Source organism: Squalius cephalus, assembly GCF_949319135.1.
Source record: "Squalius cephalus genome assembly, chromosome: 13".
NCBI lineage: Eukaryota > Metazoa > Chordata > Actinopteri > Cypriniformes > Leuciscidae > Squalius > Squalius cephalus.
In genome coordinates, this window is record NC_137134.1 from 18,988,513 (window position 1) to 19,009,688 (window position 21,176).

The 21,176-nt window shown below is 44.7% G+C and overlaps 2 protein-coding genes across 2 annotated transcripts in view; one reads left to right on the forward strand and one right to left on the reverse strand.

Moving 5' to 3' along the window:
* LOC307169609 (granzyme G-like) overlaps positions 1-21,176 on the reverse strand; it is a gene marked incomplete at its 3' end in the record, with an annotated part of 198,644 nt that overhangs the window by 118,406 nt on the left and 59,062 nt on the right. The gene's annotated exons all lie outside the window — the stretch shown is intronic.
* The window catches only part of LOC307169611 (mast cell protease 2-like), a gene marked incomplete at its 5' end in the record, with an annotated part of 34,980 nt that overhangs the window by 11,675 nt on the left and 2,129 nt on the right, over positions 1-21,176 (forward strand). Inside the window, 2 exons of the mRNA XM_079890341.1 lie at positions 4,668-4,818; positions 4,925-4,952. Coding sequence (XP_079746467.1) covers positions 4,668-4,818; positions 4,925-4,952 — 179 coding nt within the window. The remainder of the gene's footprint in view (positions 1-4,667; positions 4,819-4,924; positions 4,953-21,176) is intronic.

Consider the following 21,176-nt stretch of genomic DNA (forward strand, 5'->3'; position numbering starts at 1 on the left):
TGTTTGAGTTCTTTCACCTGTTCCCCTTGTTTCGCCCTGGTCTGTTGGAGCGTCTGGTAGCCGCTCCGTAGGGAGGGGGTAATGTCACATGCTGTCCTGTCTTGTGCTGCACATGGGTGTTTTTGTTATTTTGGGCCATGTGCTCATGTCATTGTCTGGTCCCTCCCCCTTGTTATCTGATTATTGTTTGAGTTCTTTCACCTGTTCCCCTTTGATTAGTTTACCTTTATTTAGTTCCCTCTTGTTTGCAGTCTGTGTCGATCGTTGTCTATGTTTTCCCTGTTATGTTCCAGAGTTATGCCTGCCTTGTTTTCCCCCACGGGGAGTTTTTGTTGTAGTTTGATTTTGTTTATTATTTATTAAAATCCTTACCTGCACTTGAATCCTCGCTTCACTTTTTGACCAACCGTGACAGAGACACGATCACACTTGAGTTAAGACACAATTCTCCCCCTTCCCCATCTTGTCTCTCTCTCATGCTGAGATCACCTGAAATTCACCCCAAAATCTATATGGTTTAATGTGAATCATACAGTATTATACATGTTTGGTATCATTTGGAATGTCTCAGTGCGACTGGTACAAAGGTCTCATCCCCAAAGAAGTAAAACAAAATGTAATAAAGTTTTTAAGAGTTTAGAGATATCTTGCTTACAGAGGAGGGGTGGGTCCTCCAGGCAAATGGCATCCTGCCCTCAAAAGTTGTAAACTCTGAATGCAAATTCCCAGTGTTAGCAAATGTTTCCATGTGAAAGAAGTTTCTATTTCGGTCTGAGTACTTAAAGAAATGAAACAAGGCTCAGGGCGATTTAATCGGTGTCTTTCATACACTCAGCGTCATGTAATTCTTGAGTCAGGTACATCTTTTACTCTTTATCTCTGAGCATTTGATGTTATTGTACTGATTATCTTTGAACTTATTATGAAATTGTTATGATACATTTACCTGACATATTAAATTGTTACATTTTATTTTATTCTAAATTACTCTCAAATTATTTTCTGAGGTAGATTAAGTGAAGTCTTATGTTTTCCCCAAATCTGCATTCAGGGTTAAGTACATACTAGATTCTAGTTTAGATGAAGCGCGGGGCACATCTGGTGGGATTCTAGATTCCTGACTAACTGCTTGACTTTAACTAAGTTGTTATGCAGTCACAAATAGGGGGCTAGATAAGAATACTATTGAGGTAATAGCAGGGTTTGGAGCGGCATTATCTTAATGTACTAGCCATAACTTCTGGTTATTGTTTGGGCTTTAACTAAGTTGTTATATGGGCGACTGTATGGGGCTACATGGGTACTTTTTAACAAAAGCAAGCATGTGCGGCATTGTTAAACTGCTTTAGAGACTGCTTTTAGACTGGCGAGTTTGTGATCGTGAGATCCGTGTAAAAGAACGGCCGGCGCGAGACTCTCTGAGTGCATAGATTCCTAATGAAAGAGTAAAATATAAAGTAAAGAGTTAAATGGAATAATCAAATGTATTGCTAAACTGTTATATAAACGACCAATAATCTGTCGTTGAACCGATTGGGTAGGTTTTAGAGTACACTTTTTGAGTATCTGTACTTTACTTGAGTATTGTTTTTTTCTGGAAACTTTTTACTTTAACTTCACTACATTTGAAAGACAATTGTACTTTTTACTCCACTACACTTCTTTTGTTGGGGTGGTAGGAGTGTTAAAAAAAAAAAAAAAAAAAAGATGTTTTTTTTCCAATTCAGTTGTTTAATTTCTATAGGTTTTATAACATTCTAAAAGCTCTTAATTCCACAGATAGCCTACTAATAACTGGTAGGTGTATTCACTAGGTTGCATCTGATAAGGTACTGTAAGTATTACATACAACAATTCAACAATAATAAAACAATGCATTGATATTTTCTTTTTACTTTTGATACTTAAGTACTTTTAAAAATTAGTACTTCTGTACTTTTACTTAAGTGAAAATTGGTCTTTGCAACTCTTACTTTTAACAGAGTAATATTTGACCAGTAGTATCTGTACTTTCACTCAAGTAAGGAAGTTGTTTAGTTTGTCCTTCTCTGAGTATGACTCATATCTACTTGTCTCTTATCAAAAACTGGAATAACTACAGCATAATACATCGAGATTCATTAGCTCAAGGGTCAATGACATGCCATGCATATTTTGTGTACGAGTACATTATTTTTCTTTTAAGTTCAGATGGACCCCAGTTGATCCTTGTGTTGGTAAAAACCTGTGCATTAAAAAGTGACACCAAGGGGAGGGAGTACATGTTGAGCATGCAGTCCAAAAACAAAAAGAGAAAAAATAAACCAAAGCAGAAAGCACAGCAAGACAAGAGAGAAAATATTTACTCCTTACTACATACCACTTCGTCCACTCCTGAAGTGAGACAGAGAAAAAGTCTGTGTGCATCCCTGTTTGTTGAAGAAAGACACATTGTGCTGTTTATATAATAAAAGGTAATTTCATTAAAAAAATTAAATAGCTTGTCATTTTATCCTGTTGTTTATCATGTTTGTTTGCTTGTTCAGTGAATTTTGCAGCTTTTGATTATTTTGCTGTAGTAGCATACAAAGCTCTTGGAAATAACTGAAATAATTTTCTAAACTGATATGGAACTGTAATGCCACAAAGCCTTGCCTGGAACTACTTTAGTCATGCAGTTATAGAAAAAATAATCAGCAGCTTAGAATTATGTCGGCCAATAAGAATCAAGCATTTTAGAGAGCCATATTGTTAAGCAGTTTTTGTAAGAATATTAATTTGTATGTGCTGATTAAGACTTAGGCCTACATCTTTCAGGAATCAGTCATTGTGACATTATCAAACGAGAAATCTGTTTGCAACTCTGCATCGGATTGTTCTTGTATATCACGCCTATAAATCTTAGCCTTTTTGGAATGATATTATGCTTTTTTAAGGGTAACAATCTGCATACCTTATATAATGAAGTGTAAAATATTCAAGTTCCAAAATACATGCATACATGCTTAATTCTTATTGTCTAAACCATCTTTAGTCTGAATAACAAGAACAGTATTGTAAGAATTGATAAATTAGGAAATGCCGGACAGTCTGTTTCGGGGGTGGCCAGACCCTGAGAGGACAAAAGGACCTCTCTGGTGTTTACCATTTGAACTGGCTCTCGTGCACCATCGAAACGAAAGTCTCACCTCAGAATCAACTTCATCTACATCTCTTTCCCTCTCCATTCACCCCCTCTCTCTCATGCTCAGATGATCACCTGATATCACACAAGAAAATATATATTTTAATGTGAATGATTATTACAGAGTATTTTCATGTTTGGTATCATTTAAAATGTCACAGTGCGACTGGTACCAATGTCTCATTTCAGAATAAGTAAAACACAAGGTAATAAGGTTTTAAGAGTTTATGGATAGTTGACTTACAAAGGAAGGTGGTCTCTCAAGACAAATGGTCTCTCACCCCCAAGAGGTGCTACCTCTGAATGCAAATTTCTTTTGTTAGCACATGTTTTCAAGTGAAAGGTTTGTCTATATAAGGAAATGTCTATATCAGCTGAGAAGATCACCAGATCAGCCCAACCATCCATCCAGGACATATATCCATCCCGCTGCCACAAAAGAGCCACCAACATTATCAAAGACTTCACCCACCCCACACACAAACTGTTCACCCTCCTACCATCTGGCAAGCGCTACAGAAGTATGCGTTGCAGGACTACCAGATTCAGCAATAGCTTTTTTTCCACAAGCCATCGAATTGCTTAACTCACTCATGAAAACTGGATTATAACACCCCCCTTCCCCCCACAACTCATACACATAAAGACCTGTGAGACTGTGGAAAAGGCATACTCAATGGTTGCAAAATACCCATATGCACATATGCTAATATCTCCTTGCACAAGAATGTAACAAGTTTACTAAACTTATTATTTCCATGCTGCTACTTGCACTTTGCCATATTGCACCTTATATTGCACTACAGTAAAATACCTTAACCTGACTATATTGTGAAACTCTGTGATAGTCTGGTAACTGTAAGATAACTGTAAGCTCACTGTAGGCCATGTTATGTAGATCTGTCTAGTTGTTGAATATCTATTTGCACTTGTTTAGTGGTGTCTTATGTTTAGCCGTATGTTTAGTTTATGCTTAGTATGTGTTAATCTTGTTTTAATATTGCACATTGGAGTATGGGAGAAACGCAATTTCAATCTGCTGCGTAATGTACTGTTGCATGGTTTGATTGACAATAAAGTTGACTTGGACTTGGACTTGGATGATTAATGATCCACAGATATCATTAAAACCTTTTCATTTATGGAGTCAGATGAAATAACGAGAGAATACATAACTAAATGTATTGTAAATTTAACCAACCAATACTTTGCATGAGTGAGGTATCTTTTCATCACTGTGTTGCTCATACTGCAAGAAAAAAAAAAAAAAAGAATTGGGGGCAACTCAGTGTCTCCACCCACTTTTACAGTATATTTATACAGTGTTTTGCCATGATAACTCAATGTCTTCTTCATCATGACCATCATCTTCTCTCTGCTCCTACTGGCCTCTCTGCTGCCACAACTGACCTCACTGGTGAGATTGATTATATTACAGTATATTATGATGTTTTATTTGTATATGTGCTGAATAAGTTGACTGACAGCTCTCTCTCTCTCTCAGCTCATGTGAATGTGGGTTTAGTAAACGGCACAGAAGCCAAACCCCACTCCAGACATTACATGGTTTCTCTTCAGAAGAACAGGGAACATATCTGTGGTGGATTCCTCATTTCTGATGAGTTTGTCTTGACTGCTGCACATTGCTGGAACCGGTAAGAGTTTGTTTAGAAATAACTTTTGACTGACAAAAGGAATGCAGTACAACCACACAGTGTTTCATATGACATAAATGACTATCATAACTTCCTCTTTCAACAGATATGAGATTCTGACAGTCGTTGTTAAGGTACAGCAAGAGTTCAGATCACAAATGGCTATTTCATAAATGTTTATTTGCACTATCGTTCGCTTGAACTATTGTTATTGTGACTTATTTGCACTGCTGATTTGCACTGCTGTTTTTTTTTTGCATATATATATATATATATATATATATATATATATGCCATTTTATTTGTATTTTTATTTACATTCAAGAAATAGTTGAATGTGTTCATGCACTGCTGTTTACTTGCACTACAGTTCCCTTTCGTGGTCACTCCGAGTTACGTCGGATGACGACGAATGGGGTTTCGCTTAGAAAGCCTGTCATCTTCGAGTATATAAAACAAGCCAATGGCAATGAAATGCCATGGGTCTGCGGAATTTGCATAGCGTATCTCAGCCCCACGCCGGGGGTATATAAGGAAGTACGCCGGCAACATGCAGATATGTTTTCGCTTCGGAGCCAAGAGTTTTCTTCACTCCTACAAGCCATTCTGTATCATCTTCACTCTACGAGACGAGCGGCTCTTCAGTGTGTTTGTGTGACGGCGTGTTCCAGCGAGATCGCATTGCCTGCTGCTGATCTGTGCAGTGATCTGCCGACAGTGAGTGTGTTTCTCCCTGGGTGCTTCAGCACACTGCTGAGCTTTTCCTCTCTCTAAAAGAGCTGCACGTGGCACGTCTTTTTCAAGACGGTTCGCCCGTGTATTACTGGATGTGGGCGCGTGACTCATCTGTTTAACGGTCGCGAGCGCTGTTTTGCGTGTTGGGCTTAATCACGCTTGGCAGCGCTCGTGGATGAGTCATGTTTTCATTGCGGGAACATGATCATTGCGATGTTTATAGAAAACTCAATGATCTCTGTGTGAGAGTCCCCTCTGCCACACCCCAATCTATCTCTTTCTAAAAAGAAAAACGAGAGGGATACTTTGGCTGGTGGCTAGGGTGATCTGAGGGTTATGGTGTGGCATAATTCCGACGAGCTTTCCTCGGGCCACGCCCCCCTCCACATCGCAAACCGTGGGGCTTCCGTGTGTGCCTGGTTCCTCTCGGGGACCCATTGTTTTCATTCGGGACTCCAGCAGATGATGTCACTCACAGCATCATAAGGCGGCTTGATTCCTCTGAAAATGAGGATTCGACTGCGTTGCCTCCCTCGGGAGTGTCAGCGTTAGTCGAGTCAGATCCAGAGCTAATGGCCATGCTTTCCCGGGCAGCTGAAAGCATCGGTTGGAGTGGCGTCCTCCCCCCGAGCGCTGTAGGCTTCCCGGATGTGCATCAGGCGTCCTCCGCCTTCGCTGCCCTTGATCATGAGGCGATCTTGGTTTGTATGTTCTCTGTCACTATTGTGACACAGACATGCAGTCCTGTGTGTCGCCTTCGCCTTCGAGGCAGTGCTGACTCTGGAGCTCTGTCAGAACCGGCCGCAGTGGAACGCTGGTCCTTCCCTGGCCAACACTGACAGAATGCGGAAACTCGACCACGCCCCCTTGCTGGGACGCCAAGCCTCCCATGCCCGGCCTGGTCGTTCCGCCGCGCACACTACTGACCTCGCTCTCGGGCGACATCGGTACCTGCGTGATCCTGGGTCAGGTGGTGTCCACTAGAGTGGTCCAGACATGGGCTTAGCCAGGTTGATGTGAGGGGGTCTGGGAATTCATTTTCTCAGCTCCCCCATGTCCCAGGCTGGGCTCTTTGGCGGTGTGGTTACAGCCACCAGAAGCAGACTCAGGTCCGTCTGCACTGATGGTCATCCATCCGTGTGGTCTCCTTAGTTTGCTTCCCGCCAAGGCCACCTCCATGCGGCTCCTCCCCTCAGGCCTTCACCGGCCCTGAGCAGGAGGAGGTCACAGGAGGGCGGCGCTGCCAGTCTCCGCCCCTTAGACTGCCACGCCAGTCTAAGCAGCACTCTTGAGATGGGCAGCTTGGTCGGCAGGGTGGTTGAGGACTGCGCCCAACAGTCTTCGATCTCTCCAGAAGCGGACTGAGGCTTCTGCACTGACGGTCATCCGTCCGTGTGGCCTCCTTAGTCTGTTTCCCGCCGACGCCACCTCCATGCGGCTCCTCCCCTCGAGCCTTCACCGGCCCGAGCATGAGGAGGTCGCTGGAGGCTGGCACCGCCTGTCTCTGCCCCTTAGCCGACTAACACCTGGTTAAGCAGCACTCCTGAGACGGGCGGCTTAGAGTTAGGGCTCAGTTCTTTCAGGAGCTGGTAGCAGGACCACTCCTTCCCCCGGTGGAGGGCTGGGGGAGAATCTCATTCAAAAAGAACTGATGCTCTTTCTCTGAGCCCCAAGAGGCTGTGGATGACAGCACGCGCCGCCCACAGGCCACGCTCCTCTCATCCCCCTCTGTCACCAGACCCCTGCCAGAGCACGCCCCCGTGGGACGCTGGTCCTCCCCTGGCCTCCTCTGGCAGGACGCGGCTAATGACCTCGCCTGGGCCGGTCATTCCGCCTCGCTGCCCCACCGACGGTACGTCTGTGGTTCCTATGACCCCGCTGGTGCAGTTTCTGGAGGCCTGGCTAGAGCTTCCCAGACTGGCCCGCTGGGTCGCGAGAACCATCAGGCTCGGCTACGCGATTCAGTTCACGCGGTCTCCTCCCCACTTCAGGGGAGTCCGCTTCACTATGGTCGGTGGCAATGCCCCTGTCATGAGAGCGGAGGTCGACACCCTACTGGCGAAGGGTGCGATCGAGATTGTCCCTCCAGCCGAAATGAAGTCCGGCTTCTACAGCCCTTACTTCATTGTACTGAAGAAATCCGGTGGGTTACGGCCAATCCTCGATCTGCGCGTCTTGAACCGCTCCCTTCACAGGCTGCCGTTCAAGATGCTTACGGCCAAACGCATCCTCCAGTGCGTGCGGCCTCAGGTTTGGTTTGCAGCGATCGACCTGAAGGACGCCTACTTCCATGTCTCCATTTTACCTCGACACAGACCGCTTCTTCGGTTTGCTTTCGAGGGGCGGGCATACCAGTACGCGGTTCTCCCATTCGGGCTAGCCCTGTCTCCTTGCGTCTTCATGAAGGTCGTCGAGGCAGCCCTTGTTCCTCTCCGGGAACACGGGGTTCGCATCCTGAACTATCTCGATGACTGGCTGATTCTAGCTCACTCTCGAGACCAGGTTTGCGAACACAGGGATCTTGTGCTCCGGCACCTAGCTCGTCTGGGCCTTCGGGTCAACTGGGAGAAGAGCAAACTCTGCCCCGTGCAGAGGATCTCTTTTCTCGGTATGGAGATCGACTCGGTCGCCATGTGCGCGCAGCTTACGAGCGAGCGCGCGCAGTCACTACTGACTTGTCTTCACCAAATCGAGGACAAGAGTGCGGTTTCACTGAAACTATTTCAGAGGCTCCTGGAGCATATGGCATCCGCAGCCGCAGTAACGCCGCTCGGATTGCTTCATATGAGACCGCTTCAGCTTTGGCTTCGCGATCGAGTCCCGAGGTGGGCATGGCAACACGGCATGCTCCAAGTCCCAGTGACTCCAGCCTGCCGTCAGACCTTCACCCCGTGGACGAACCTCAGTTTTCTACGTGCCGGAGTGCCCTTAGAACGAGTTTCCCGGCATGTTGTTGTATCAACGGATGCCTCCACCATGGGCTGGGGTGCCATGTGCAATGGACATGCTGCCGCGGGCTCCTGGACAGGACCCCAGCGCCTTTGGCATGTCAATTGCCTCGAGTTGCTGGCTGTACGTCTCGCACTGCACTGCTTCCGTGCGCTGCTCAAGGGTGAGCACGTACTAGTCCGATCAGACAATACCGCGACAGTAGCGTACATCAACCATAAAGGTGGTCTACGCTCCCGCCTTATGTCGCAACTCGCTCGCCACCTCCTCAAATGGAGTCAGAAGCATCTGAGGTTGCTTCGAGCCATTTATATCCCGGGAGACCTGAACCAGGCAGCCGACGAGCTGTCTCGGCTTCGGCCTCTCGCTGGAGAATGGAGACTCCATCCCCAGTCGGTCCAGCTGATTTGGGATCAGTTCGGCGACGAACAGGTAGACCTGTTTGCCTCCCACGACTCGTCCCACTGCGACCTGTATTATTCCCTGACCGAGGGCACGCTCGGAACGGATGCACTGGCGCACAGCTGGCCGCGGGGCCTACGCAAGTATACGTTTCCCCCAGTGAGCCTCCTTGCGCAGACTTTGCGCAAGATCAGGGAGAACGAGGAGCAGGTCATTTTGGTTGCCCCGTATTGGCACAATCGGACCTGGTTCTCAGAATTAGTACTCCTCGCGACAGCACCTCCCTGGCCAATTCCTCTGAGGAAGGACCTTCTTTCTCAGGGACGGCACACCCTTTGGCACCCTCGTCCCGATCTTTGGAACCTCCACGTGTGGCTCCTGGACGGGACGAGGCAGGTTTGAGTACCCTTCCACCGGCAATGTGCATTATACGCCGAGTTTCGGTTAATTTATGAGACGAACTCCAGTTCACTGGCCGGCGCCTCCAATGTCGTGATTGTCTGCTATATTTAGGCTACTTCTTATAAATCCAGGCAATTGGTTCATGAAACATTGATTAAAATTAAGATATAATTAATACAAAACGAAATTCAATTTAAAGAAAGGCAGCTGTTCTGTTTGAGGTCTCTGTGAAAGTTTTAAAGCAGTCTTTTCAGAGCGCTCGTCCGTAACCCGAGAACTGACACGTTGTTTTTTCCCTCATAAATGCGAACACGAAAAATAAAATAAAATGAATATTATAATGGGTCAGACAATGATTGCCAAATTTCTCTCTCATATTGCTCCTCATAACCACTGAAAACGGTCAAAAAAATCGAACCAAAAGTCAAATTATTATGGACTTTAAGTTAAAAGTGGTGGGTACAAAATGACTCATTACGAAATCTGGTGGGTACACCGCACCGTCCCCACCGAAATCGACGCTTATGCTAGTACAATATCTTTGCTTCTGACAAGTTTCTGTAATAAATCCGTAAATCAATCACAAAACGTGTTGATGTGTTGGCGAATACAATTTTAAATTGTCATTTAAAAAAAAGCAGAAACGTGTATAAAACCCGCTTCAATAGTTAACAATATCTGAACTGTGCTCTTTTGCATACTTCTAATTTTCTCATTCACTTTGTCTTGTATTTCTGCAATAGATTCATTGATCTGGCCATATATGTGACCAGACTAACGTAATTTCTCTGTCATTTCTCTGTCTTTTTTATCTCTTTAAAATATTGCTACTTTTAGAAAAAAATGACATAATTATGAATCAAATTATTATGAACAAACAATGAAACTGTGTCAAAATTCGACAACACAAAGAATTATCAAAAGGCGATATATCGCACATCTCAGGTTAAATTAATTATATAAAAAACAGGGAACATTTTGTAAAAACAAAACTGAACAAAATGCGTAATTAAAATAATTGTAGGTTAGTAATTATGTTTTACCAAATATTTAATACCACTTCCCCATAATGATGTAATTAATTTTTAAAACAACATCTGTCAAACTGTCAATCAGATACCTCTTATCTGGTCTTTTTTATTTTATTTTAGAAGTCATGACTGTTGATCACCCTTTATATGGATTTTGTGAATAGGCCTATGAATATTTAAAAGATTTACAAACTGTCGGCAAGACCTCAAACCAACCCCGGACATTCTGAGACTAACGTGGAAAAATAGTTCAATTAAAATATTTATTAATAATGTAATGGCAATCAGATGCGCCCAAAATATAAATGCAACGCGTTGTGCTGCAACATTACCTCACAAGAACAATCACATAAGAAATATCTGCAGGAATTAAGAATCTGGGTAAGTCGCATTATTTAAGCCTTTCATTATGTTAGGATGATTTTGTGTATAAAATAAATAAAAATACTGCTGGGTTTTTAGAGGCAGAGTCAGAGTGTATTATGCTCACACTAAATTCTCTGTTGCACTTAAATGCGCATTGCACGCACAATCATCTTAATAGTTGTACAAAAAAAGTTATGCGCTGGCAAGAACGTCACTTTGCTGTTTTAATAAAAGCAATGTTAAATATTCTGCATGCACTCATCTCCTGGAAACCACAGCAATGACAAAGCATATATAAAAATTCATAAACGTTGTCCAATACCCCTTCTTGTCTTAAGACCACTTTGATGAACCTTTTGAATTTACAAATATTTTCAAATGTCTGTATAATACAGTACTGTAAATATTTGTGTCTATTACTATTTAAAATTTATATTTTATTGTGGATGTTTTTCTCACAATCATGACATAATGTGAAGTAAAATAAAAAAATCGAATGTAAAGTTGTTTTTTATGCGCCACCTGGTGGATATTCTGTGAAATGAAACACATTGAGGGAATTTGTAAGTAGCGCCCCCGAAAGCACTTGCAGAATTCTGCGAGACTGTGCGAGACGAATTGCCAAATGCCGCGGGAGAAAACGCGCGTTTTTAAAGGCCACATCTGTATATCAACACTTGATTCCTGGCACATATTTGTTTATCTTTACTAGTGGTTTGCAAAAGTTGTAATCGAGTCTTCACACTTTGTTTTATTTAAAGTTATTCTTCACAAATAATTGTTGGTCCACTGTTCTTTGAAAACTCTGCACTCTCTTTTAGGGGTGGAACGGTACACAGAAGTCACGGTTCGGTTCATACCTCGGTTCAGACATCACGGTTGGGTACAATGAAGGGAAAAGCAAAACAAAAATGCAGAAGGCTTGTGCATGTCTCAGGCTGGACCACCAAAAGAAAAATAAATGTCTTAAGCCTTGTATTTTTTTTTTTAAATAAGTTTTATTAATAAAGAAAAGGCATAGAACCAGTTTATTTGTAGTGCACTGACAATATTTTTATATAATTAGTTCATTAATTCAATTAATAAAAATACCTTGATATGTTTGGTAATTGTACCTGAATTAATTGAAAATTAATCTGCTACATTTCAGATTAATATATTTGTTTTCCTTAAAAATGTAATTAACAGTAACTTAAACACTTTGAAGTTTGAATGATGTCCTGCATAAACTAAATGACGGAGTATGTTTTTATATTTCCACTGTTCGATCGCGGCCGCGCCACACACACACACACACACACACACACACACACACACACACAAATATAAGTAAACACTTTACGACTTTTCGATCGCGCCCACACCTCTCTCTCAACATATTCCAGCATTGCAATCTTTACACCGCAGCCTGCTTCAGAGCTTCAGAGCTAAGGCGGATTAGGTGTCCCTAAGAATCTGCGTATCTAACAGTAGTTCCGCATTACATTAATTAAATTGCACGCAAGTTTTATTTATTTTTATACCGTGTATTCTCCGTGTAAATGTATGCACCAAACTGTGACGCCCGTACCATGACGTACCATCCATGACGACTTTTGGGGATTGCCTCATAGGGCCGGTTCAAGTAGTGGGGGGCAGAGGGGCTGTGGGGCCAGTCAAAGGGGGGTGGAGGGCCTGAGTCGGCCTGCGGGCCTTAGTTTGGTGACCCCTGCGCTAGAGCATCGTCCATGAGACATGCCTATGCGTTGAAGTGGTACCTCTTCGTCAGCTGGTGTTCTTCTAAACATCAAGAACCCACAAAATGTCCGATCAGTGTCGTGCTTTCCTTCCTGCAAGAAGGGTTGGAGCGAAGGCTGTCTCCCTCCACCCAGAAAGTGTATGTTGCCACCATTGCCGCACATCACAACGCAGTCGATGGTAAGTCTCTCGGAAAGCGAGGAGAATGAATCTTCCTCCTCCCCTCGTACCCTCTTGGGACCTCTCAGTGGTTCTAACTGCCCTGCAGAGTGCTCCCTTTGAGTCTCTGCAATCAGTGGAGCTTAAGTTTCTATCAATTAAGACAGTGCTCCTGGTTGCATTGGCCTCCATCAAGAGGGTAGGGGACCTGCAGGCATTTTCGGTTGACGAAGCGTGCCTGGAATTCAGGCCAGCTAACTCTCACGTGATCCTGAGACCCCGGCCTAGATATGTGCCCAAGGTTCCTACCACTCCCTTTCGAGACCAGGTAGTGAACCTGCAAGCGCTGCCTTTGGAGGAGGCAGACCCAGCCTTGGCACTGCTCTGTCCAGTACGTACCCTCCGTGCTTACGTAGACAGAACGCGGTGTTTCAGGACCTCAGACCAGCTCTTTGTCTGTTATGGTGGGAAGCTGAAGGGAAAGGCTCTCTCCAAGCAAAGGTTGTCCCACTGGATAGTGGACGCCATTGCTTTGGCATACCAGCAGCAAGGTCGACCATGCCCCCTTGGTGTGACGGCTCCACTCGGAGTGTGGCATCCTCTTGGGCTTTAGCGCATGGCGCCTCGCTAACAGACATTGTAGAGCTGTAGGCTGGGCGACACCCAACACATTCACGAGATTCTATAATCTCTGAGTGGAGCCAGTTTCTTCTCATGTACTCGCTTCAACTAGCCGGTACTAGATTCTGCTCAGGTGTCTTCGCTTGCTCACCATTCCTCTCCACGGACGGGATATGTGCGATTATTTTCCTCAGGTGAGCCTAATAAGCCCTGAGTCTCCTCCAGCACTGTCGACGTCAACGCCAGAGTTATGTCACCGAAAGCTTTCGCGCTTGACTAGGTGCCTCCATGTGCATGGTTCCCCCTCTGGGCGACCCCCACATGTGTATTTCCACTGTAAGCCTCTCTGAGCATGTGTCTTTCCCTCGGCAAGCCACCTTGCCACCCCTGGGGTTGAAATATTCCACCTGCGGCTGGACACCCCAGTGATACTCCTTATGCAGCCCCTCTGGGTCATATGTGTATTCCAAGTCCCCCCCTTAGGGCTGGGCATAATTGCATATTTCCTCTGAGATATGCTTCCCAGTGTACCTTGGTATTCCTGTGTTAAGTAAGACTCCTTCGTCCGTGCTAGTCTCACGACAGGGAGCTCAGACTTACGCAGGGCACTGGAAGACAGCCGAGGTGGCGTGATTAGACTGGGGACCCCATTCGTCGTCATCCGACGTAACTCGGAGTGACCACGAAAGGGAACGTCTCGGTTACGTATGTAACCCTCGTTCCCTGAGTAGGGAACGGAGACGTTACGTCTCCCTGCCACTTCCGCTGTACCGCTGGGAACGCCTGAGTTCAGTCTCGGCTCCTCAGCGAAGACATATCTGCATGTTGCCGGCGTACTTCCTTATATACCCCCGGCGTGGGGCGGAGATACGCTATGCAAATTCCGCAGACCCATGGCATTTCATTGCCATTGGCTCGTTTTATATACTCGAAGATGACAGGCTTTCTAAGCGAAACCCCATTCGTCGTCATCCGACGCAACGTCTCCGTTCCCTACTCAGGGAACGAGGGTTACATACGTAACTGAGACGTTCACTTGCACTACAGTCATTGTTACTTATTTGCACTACCTTTTCTGACTCCCTTTTATACTTTATGTTTGTGATTGTTATTGCAACTTGTAGTTCATTAAAAAAAATGTTTCATTTTTCCAAAAGAAATTGTGCATAAGTGACTTTTACTTGAAAATAATATAACATATTTTGGGATTTGGCATATATTTGTACATAAGTATTCTTGACCTCTTATTGAAATAGCTATGTGCCTAATTACGGAGTCACTGCATTTATAGGCAACAGTTATCAATCTACAGGAACATAACCATTTTGGGCACAGCATTGTGCAGGGAATGAGAACATTTTAAAGAAAATGCTTGTAAAAATGTTTATTAAAAATACACATTTTCAAAATCACAACTTAAATTTAGCTGTAAATAAGTATATGTTGAAGTGACAAAATACTTTACATTTTGCAAAAAACTATGCTTTAACTTTGATAGAACATGTTATATGAAAAAATATTTAATTTGCTGTGGTGAGTGCTGGCATATTAATTAATGAAGAATCAGATGCAATAGATTTGATAGTGTATTCAAGTTCACAGAAATTGTATATATACACATACACTAGCGGTTTTCACAATGGGAAATGTCATGAACATGGCACAAATTTACAGTTTGATTTTATCTGTTCCCCAGACCATGGTTCACATGGTCATACTGCCAAGCAACTTCTCCTGCTGGTGAGATGAAGTACTCTTTGTACAGTTCTCGGACATTATGTGCCTCCCCAGATGCCCGCTGCCCCCTACAATGTTCAAAGCCTTGTAGTGTTTGCTCACAATCATGGTCATCCTCTGTGGCATGATTCTGGTCATTTCCGTTCGGGCGCAAATAATTGCACAATGCACAAGCAGCTTTGACAACTTTGTCAACAACACTTGGTTGAACCTGTAAAGTTCTTTGGAAAACCCAGACGCGTTGACTGAGGATGCCAAATACATTTTCAGAGATGCGCCGTGCCCGAGACAAACGATAACTGAAAATGATCTTCTCTGCGGGGAGGCGGTGTCCAGGGTATGGCCGGAGGAGATATGGTTTCAGCGGAAAAGCTTCATCCGCCAGAATGACATGGTTAACTTTTCCCAGCTCAGGAGCACCTGGAAGTTCACTTGGTGGGGGAACATTCAGAGTTCCATCTCTGAGTGCCTTTGCCAGCACAGAATTGGCAAAGATGCCTCCATCACTGTTGCTGCCATAGCTCCCCACATCAACCACCAGGAAGCGGTAATCTGCATCAACTAAGGCCAGCAATACAACGGAGAACGTACCTTTATAATTAAAGTAGAGAGAACCAGAGTTTGCAGGGGCCTGGATGTATATGTGTTTCCCATCCATGGCTCCCAAGCAGTTAGGGAAATTCCATCTTTCATGGAACCTCCTGGCTGTACTCCTCCACATCTCTTCAGTAGGCACTGGCAAATGTTCATCTCTGAGGCAATGCCACAATGCATCACAGGTTTCACTCACTATCGAAGCCACAGCTGACACACCAAGTCGAAAGCTGGACGCAATAGTGCGGTACGAGTCCCCAGTGCTTAGAAAACTGAAATAGAAATAGACAAATACTAGTTTTTAACAACGCTTCACTTATGTTTTTACAACATTCATTGAAGTGAATAACAATGTAAACAAACTCACTGTAAACACACGGCCAAACGCTGTTCTGGGTCGATTGGTTTACGGTAGTGTGTCTGTTCTTTTGTCAGCGAGGGAGCCAGTTGTTGAAGTAAATTTTCGAACTCACTGACGGACATTCTAAAATACCCCCGAAAACGCTCATGATACATTTTCAGCTCTTGTACCAGTCGTTAAAACTCCCCATGTTCTTCTCTTCTCATAACTATGGGATGTATCCAATATCTGCGTCTTTTCCGGCGTCTTTCCTCATTCAACAGATCAATAATTTCTTCATCGCTGGAGCTACTGGTGCTTGAAATATCCATGTTTTCTTTGTATGATTTTGACAAGCGCGTAAATACTTGCTCTCCTCTTCTGAGTGACAAGCAAGTGTCAGAAGTGTAAAGTTGCGCAGCGCCACCTTGTGTACCGGGGTATTTCTGTTTTACATTAAGCACCATCTAATGTCAGGGAATGAATTTGCATGTTCACTCGACTCATCGTCAGTGAAAATCGCTTGGGTGTGAACACAAAAAACGCGTTGAAAAACGCTGGCGAATAACGCGCGCCGATATTCGTCCCGGTGTGTACGGTCCTTAACACGGCTGATCAAGACAGTGGCATTGGTCTGGAGAGCTGCAAAGAAGTTCCTTCAAGTCAAGACAATGGATAAACTAAAGGTGGAGGCGGTATCATCAGCTGGTATTATCACTCTCCAAGAAAGAGGAGATGCATTCAGGGACCTCTGCCTAGCAGTGCAAAAAGGTGTAATCTTCTCAAACACCATAATAGATCGACTGGTTGTCTACAGAGACAATGGCAACTGGACTTTTGGTGTGTGGTGGTAGAGTTCAAGGCTTTCATGAGGACCTCAAAACTGTTCCCCTCTTGCCTTTTGATGCCTGGATCGCAACCTTGTTGGCCCGTGAAGCTCATGATGAGGGGCATGATGGAGTGGCGGGCACCTTGCTGAGGATGAAGGAAAGCATGGGTTTTGAGAGGAAGAAGAGTCGCTCAAAAGGTCGTTGACCGATGCGTCTCTTGCAAAAAAACAAAAGCCAGAGCATGTCAACAAGTGATGGGTAACTTACCTGAAGAGAGAATGAGACCTGCTGCACCATTTGAGTTCACCGCCATTGATCTTTTCGGACCCTACCAAGTAAAGGACGATGTTAAGAGAAGAGCGTCAATGAAAGTTTGGGGAGTTGTCTTCTGCTGTATGGCAAGTAGAGCTATTCATGCAGAGCTGGCCAACAGCTGGCTATCTACAGAGAGCTTCTTATTGGCATACCAGAGGTTTACTGCAGTCAGAGGTCACCCCCAAAAGGTCTGGTCAGACCCAGGAACCAATTTCATTGGTGCAAAACCCATACTGAAAGATCTGTATGCTTTCCTGGAAAGTCAAGATAAAGCAACTGTGGAGGAGTATGCCGTGAAGAATGGAACACTGTTTGCCTGGAAAGTGCATCCTGTTGATTCACCACATCGAAATGGAGCTGCGGAAGTTGCAGTGCGTATTACAAAGAGAGCTCTCCAGAGTCTTGGAAAAGGGTCAGACCTCACTTTCAGCGAGTTCTTAACAGCACTTCAGCTAGCAGCCAATCTTGCAAACGAACGTCCCATTGATGCAAGAGTTCAGAGCCAGGAGGGCTGCATACAATGTCACACCAAATAAACTACTGCTTGGTCGAGCCACACAGACAGGGGACTACAAGACATTCGACTTTGATAGCTACTCCTATAAAAGGCTGCGAGAGATACAAACTCAAGTCAATTGCTTTTGGAGATCCTGGAGCCAACTTGCTGGTCCAAATCTGTTTCTGAACCTATCTCTTTCAAGTGTGGGGAAACGCACAGTTAAACAAACACTTGACAGTAACCCCCCTTGTAAGCCATTTTCTGATAAGACTGAACACAAGAGCTCTTACAAAGAAGACGCCATGCAACAAAACAATAAACCTGCTAATCTGAAGAAAAGACCCCAAAGAAAGCCGTGTGAAATTAGGTCACATATTTTCACATATGAAAGTAAGTCACTGAAAGAAGACTCTGGATGTCAGAACCTTGAGATTTCATGATTTTAATTCTTTCATGTTTGGTATCATTTTAAATGTCTCTCAATTTCACAACAGTCACTTATATTATGAGAAAGATTGAAATAATTTAATTCTGTTCTGCTGTTAAAGGTGTGTGGCTCTCACAAGGTCTCTGTGGAGAATGCTTTCCTATTCCTGACGAGGCATGACCCTTGGGTCATGGGATCCTGTTCAACCAAAAGGTCTTCTGTAATTTACAACTTTGGGGCTGTTTTACACAAAACCGTTTTCAACTAAAAACGTAAAACTTTGTATGTGTTTTGGCCGTTCATTTACACGACAACAGCGTTTTGGGTGCCTGAAAATGCAAACTTTTGAAAACGGGTTTCAAAGTGCAAGTTTTTGAAAACGGTCTCAATGTAAACAACAAAAACGCGAATCTCTGAAGACGATGACGTCATGCACATGCGTATTACGTGTTCAGTCTATAGTGTTTTATTGCCATCTAATGGCCTGGCAGCAGTATACAGGGTTTTTAGTCATTTTCGCAGATCCGTGTGAATGGGGATCATTTTGACAAAGGAAAGGAAAAACTTCTCCGTTTTAAGCATATCGTTGTCGTGTAATCGTACCCTTAGATTGAAGATTTCTTTGTTTGGGTCTGGGTATTTAAATTCGATTTGTTACAGAAACATTTTTTGTTATGCTGATTGAAAGTCTTTTCGCATCCTGATAGCAATCACTAATTTAAGTGGTATAAATGTATTTATATGTATAAATATATCATCTTTGGAAGGTGTAGGACCATAAAATGGTCGTCCAATCATTGCTTTAGGAACAACCTGCTTGTCAAAGTTTGTATTTTCATCCCTCCGCGCACCCTGCTCGCGCACATCACATGTCATCAGCGCATTTCATGCTATGCAGAGTTAGTCAGACGTCAATCATCAATCGATCGAGCACCACAACCAAAACAGCAGCCACCTTTTACAGTTCCTCCTGAACCAATAACTACTCTCCATAACTACCGCAATTTGGAAGAGATGGAAACCTGTGATGTTATACTCGGAGCGACAACACTATCAACGCAGAAATAAATCTGCAGCAGTCAGGTGGTACAGGTCAGTGCTCTGTAAGTTGTTTATGTTAATTATTATTGTAATTGGCGCTGAACGATTTTGGAAAATAATCTAATTGCGATTTAGTTTTACCAATATTCCGATTTAATATGCGATTATTTTTAAGATCTTTATCTTTTCTATTATTCAACAAAAACAAGCAATAAATCATTGTAAATGTTACGATCTGCTCGGAGACACGAAGGCAGAGATCCAAATGCAGATTTAATGAAGGGGCAATCCAGACACGTAATCCAATAAACAGGCAAAAGGTCAAAACACAGGTAGGCCGTCCAAACAAACAAAACAAACAAAAAAAACAGGCAGGGGTCAGAGGCAAAAAGAGTAATCCACGGAACAGGCAAGAAATCCAAAAACCAAGAGACAAGAAACCAGGGGAAACGCTCGGGAATGCAGTGCAACAACATACAAAACTTCGCAGTGAGTGATGGGGTGAACCAGGCTTATATGGGGTGAACTAAACAAGAAGATGAGATACAGGTGAATGTGATAATGAGTGCTGATGAGTCCAGGCTCAGTATGTTGGGAGATGTAGTCTGTGAGTGAACATGAGAGTCTGGTGTGGAGTGCCCTCTGGTGGCTCTCAAGGGCACTCCAGCTGGTGACGTTACATAGTCCCCCCTTTAAGGAGCGGATTCCAGATGCTCAGAAAAACAGTCCAGGAGGGTGGTGGAGCAGAGGAGGACCCGGGGGCGGGATGGAGGGCCAGGCCCGTGAAGTGGAAGAGGACCTGGAGACTGCGGCAAGACGGGAGGCCAGGGCGGATCAGGTAGTGCAGGCGACCAGGACGGAGCAGGCAGTGCAGGCGACCAGAGCGGAGCAGGCTGTGCAGGCGACCAGGGCGGAGTAGGCTGTGCAGGCGACCAGGGCGGAGCAGGCTGTGCAGGCGACCAGGGCGGAGCAGGCTGTGCAGGTGACCAGGGCGGAGCAGGCTGTGCAGGTGACCAGGAAGGAGCAGGCTGTGCAGGCGACCAGGAAGGAGCAGGCTGTGCAGGCGGCCGGGGCAGCACAGATAGTTCAAGTACAGGAATAGGCACCGGCTCAGGAACAGGAACCGGCTCAGGGACAGGAACATACACCAGCTTAGGAACAGACATCGGCTCAGGAACAGGATCCGGCTCAGGAACAGGAACATACACCGGCTCAGGAACAGACACCCGCTCAGGAACAGGAACAGACAACGGCTCAGGAACAGGAACAGACAACGGCTCAGGGACAGACAGCGTGGTAGCGGCCCTCTCTGCTGAGGGCTCAGGTTCAGGCGTGGTGGAAACCATCTCTGCTGAGGGCTCAGGTTCAGGCGTGGTGGAAACCATCTCTGCTGAGGGCTCAGGTTCAGGCGTGGTGGAAACCATCTCTGCTGAGGGTTCAGGCAACGTGGCGATGCCAGATAGTTGTTGTGCAATTGGATGCCCTAACCGCAGATGAGATAAGCAACCTTCACAGTAGGCTACACGTCTGTGCAAATTACCATCAAAGGTAATTTCAACATTTGTTTGAATACAATGGGTGTATGATCATGTAATTAATCGTGTCTTTAAGTTACTGTAGTTTTGTCAATCAACACCACCAGTATTCACCAGCTGGTTCGGCGAGTCAGCTGTTTGTGTTATGAGTCTAATGGCGCGTTTCCACCGAGTGGTACGGTACGGTACGGGTCGGGTCGGTACCCTTTTATTTGCGTTTCCACTGCCAAAAGTTGAGAATGGTACCAAAAAGCCGAACCGTACCGTACCACTTTTTGGGTACCCTTCCGTTGGGGTACCTAGCACAGTGGAACGGTACTAAAGGGTGGAGCTAGACTCACTGCAGAACGTTGATTGGTTGACAGAGAATCGTCATTTGCGCGTGCCGCAAGGGGAAAGACACAACACACGAGGCGCCATTTTTAAATTACAACAACATCGCAACAATGTCGCCGCGCAGCATAACTTTACCGTGGTCGACCCAGGAGGTGCAGACCTTCTTGGGTATCATCGGTGAAGAAAGGGTGCAAAGGGAACTCGATGGCATGGTGAGAAACGAAAAGGTTTTTCAGCATGTTTCTGAGAGGATGGCTGTCGAGGGTTACCAGCGGACGTCCGAGCAGTGCCGCATTAAATGC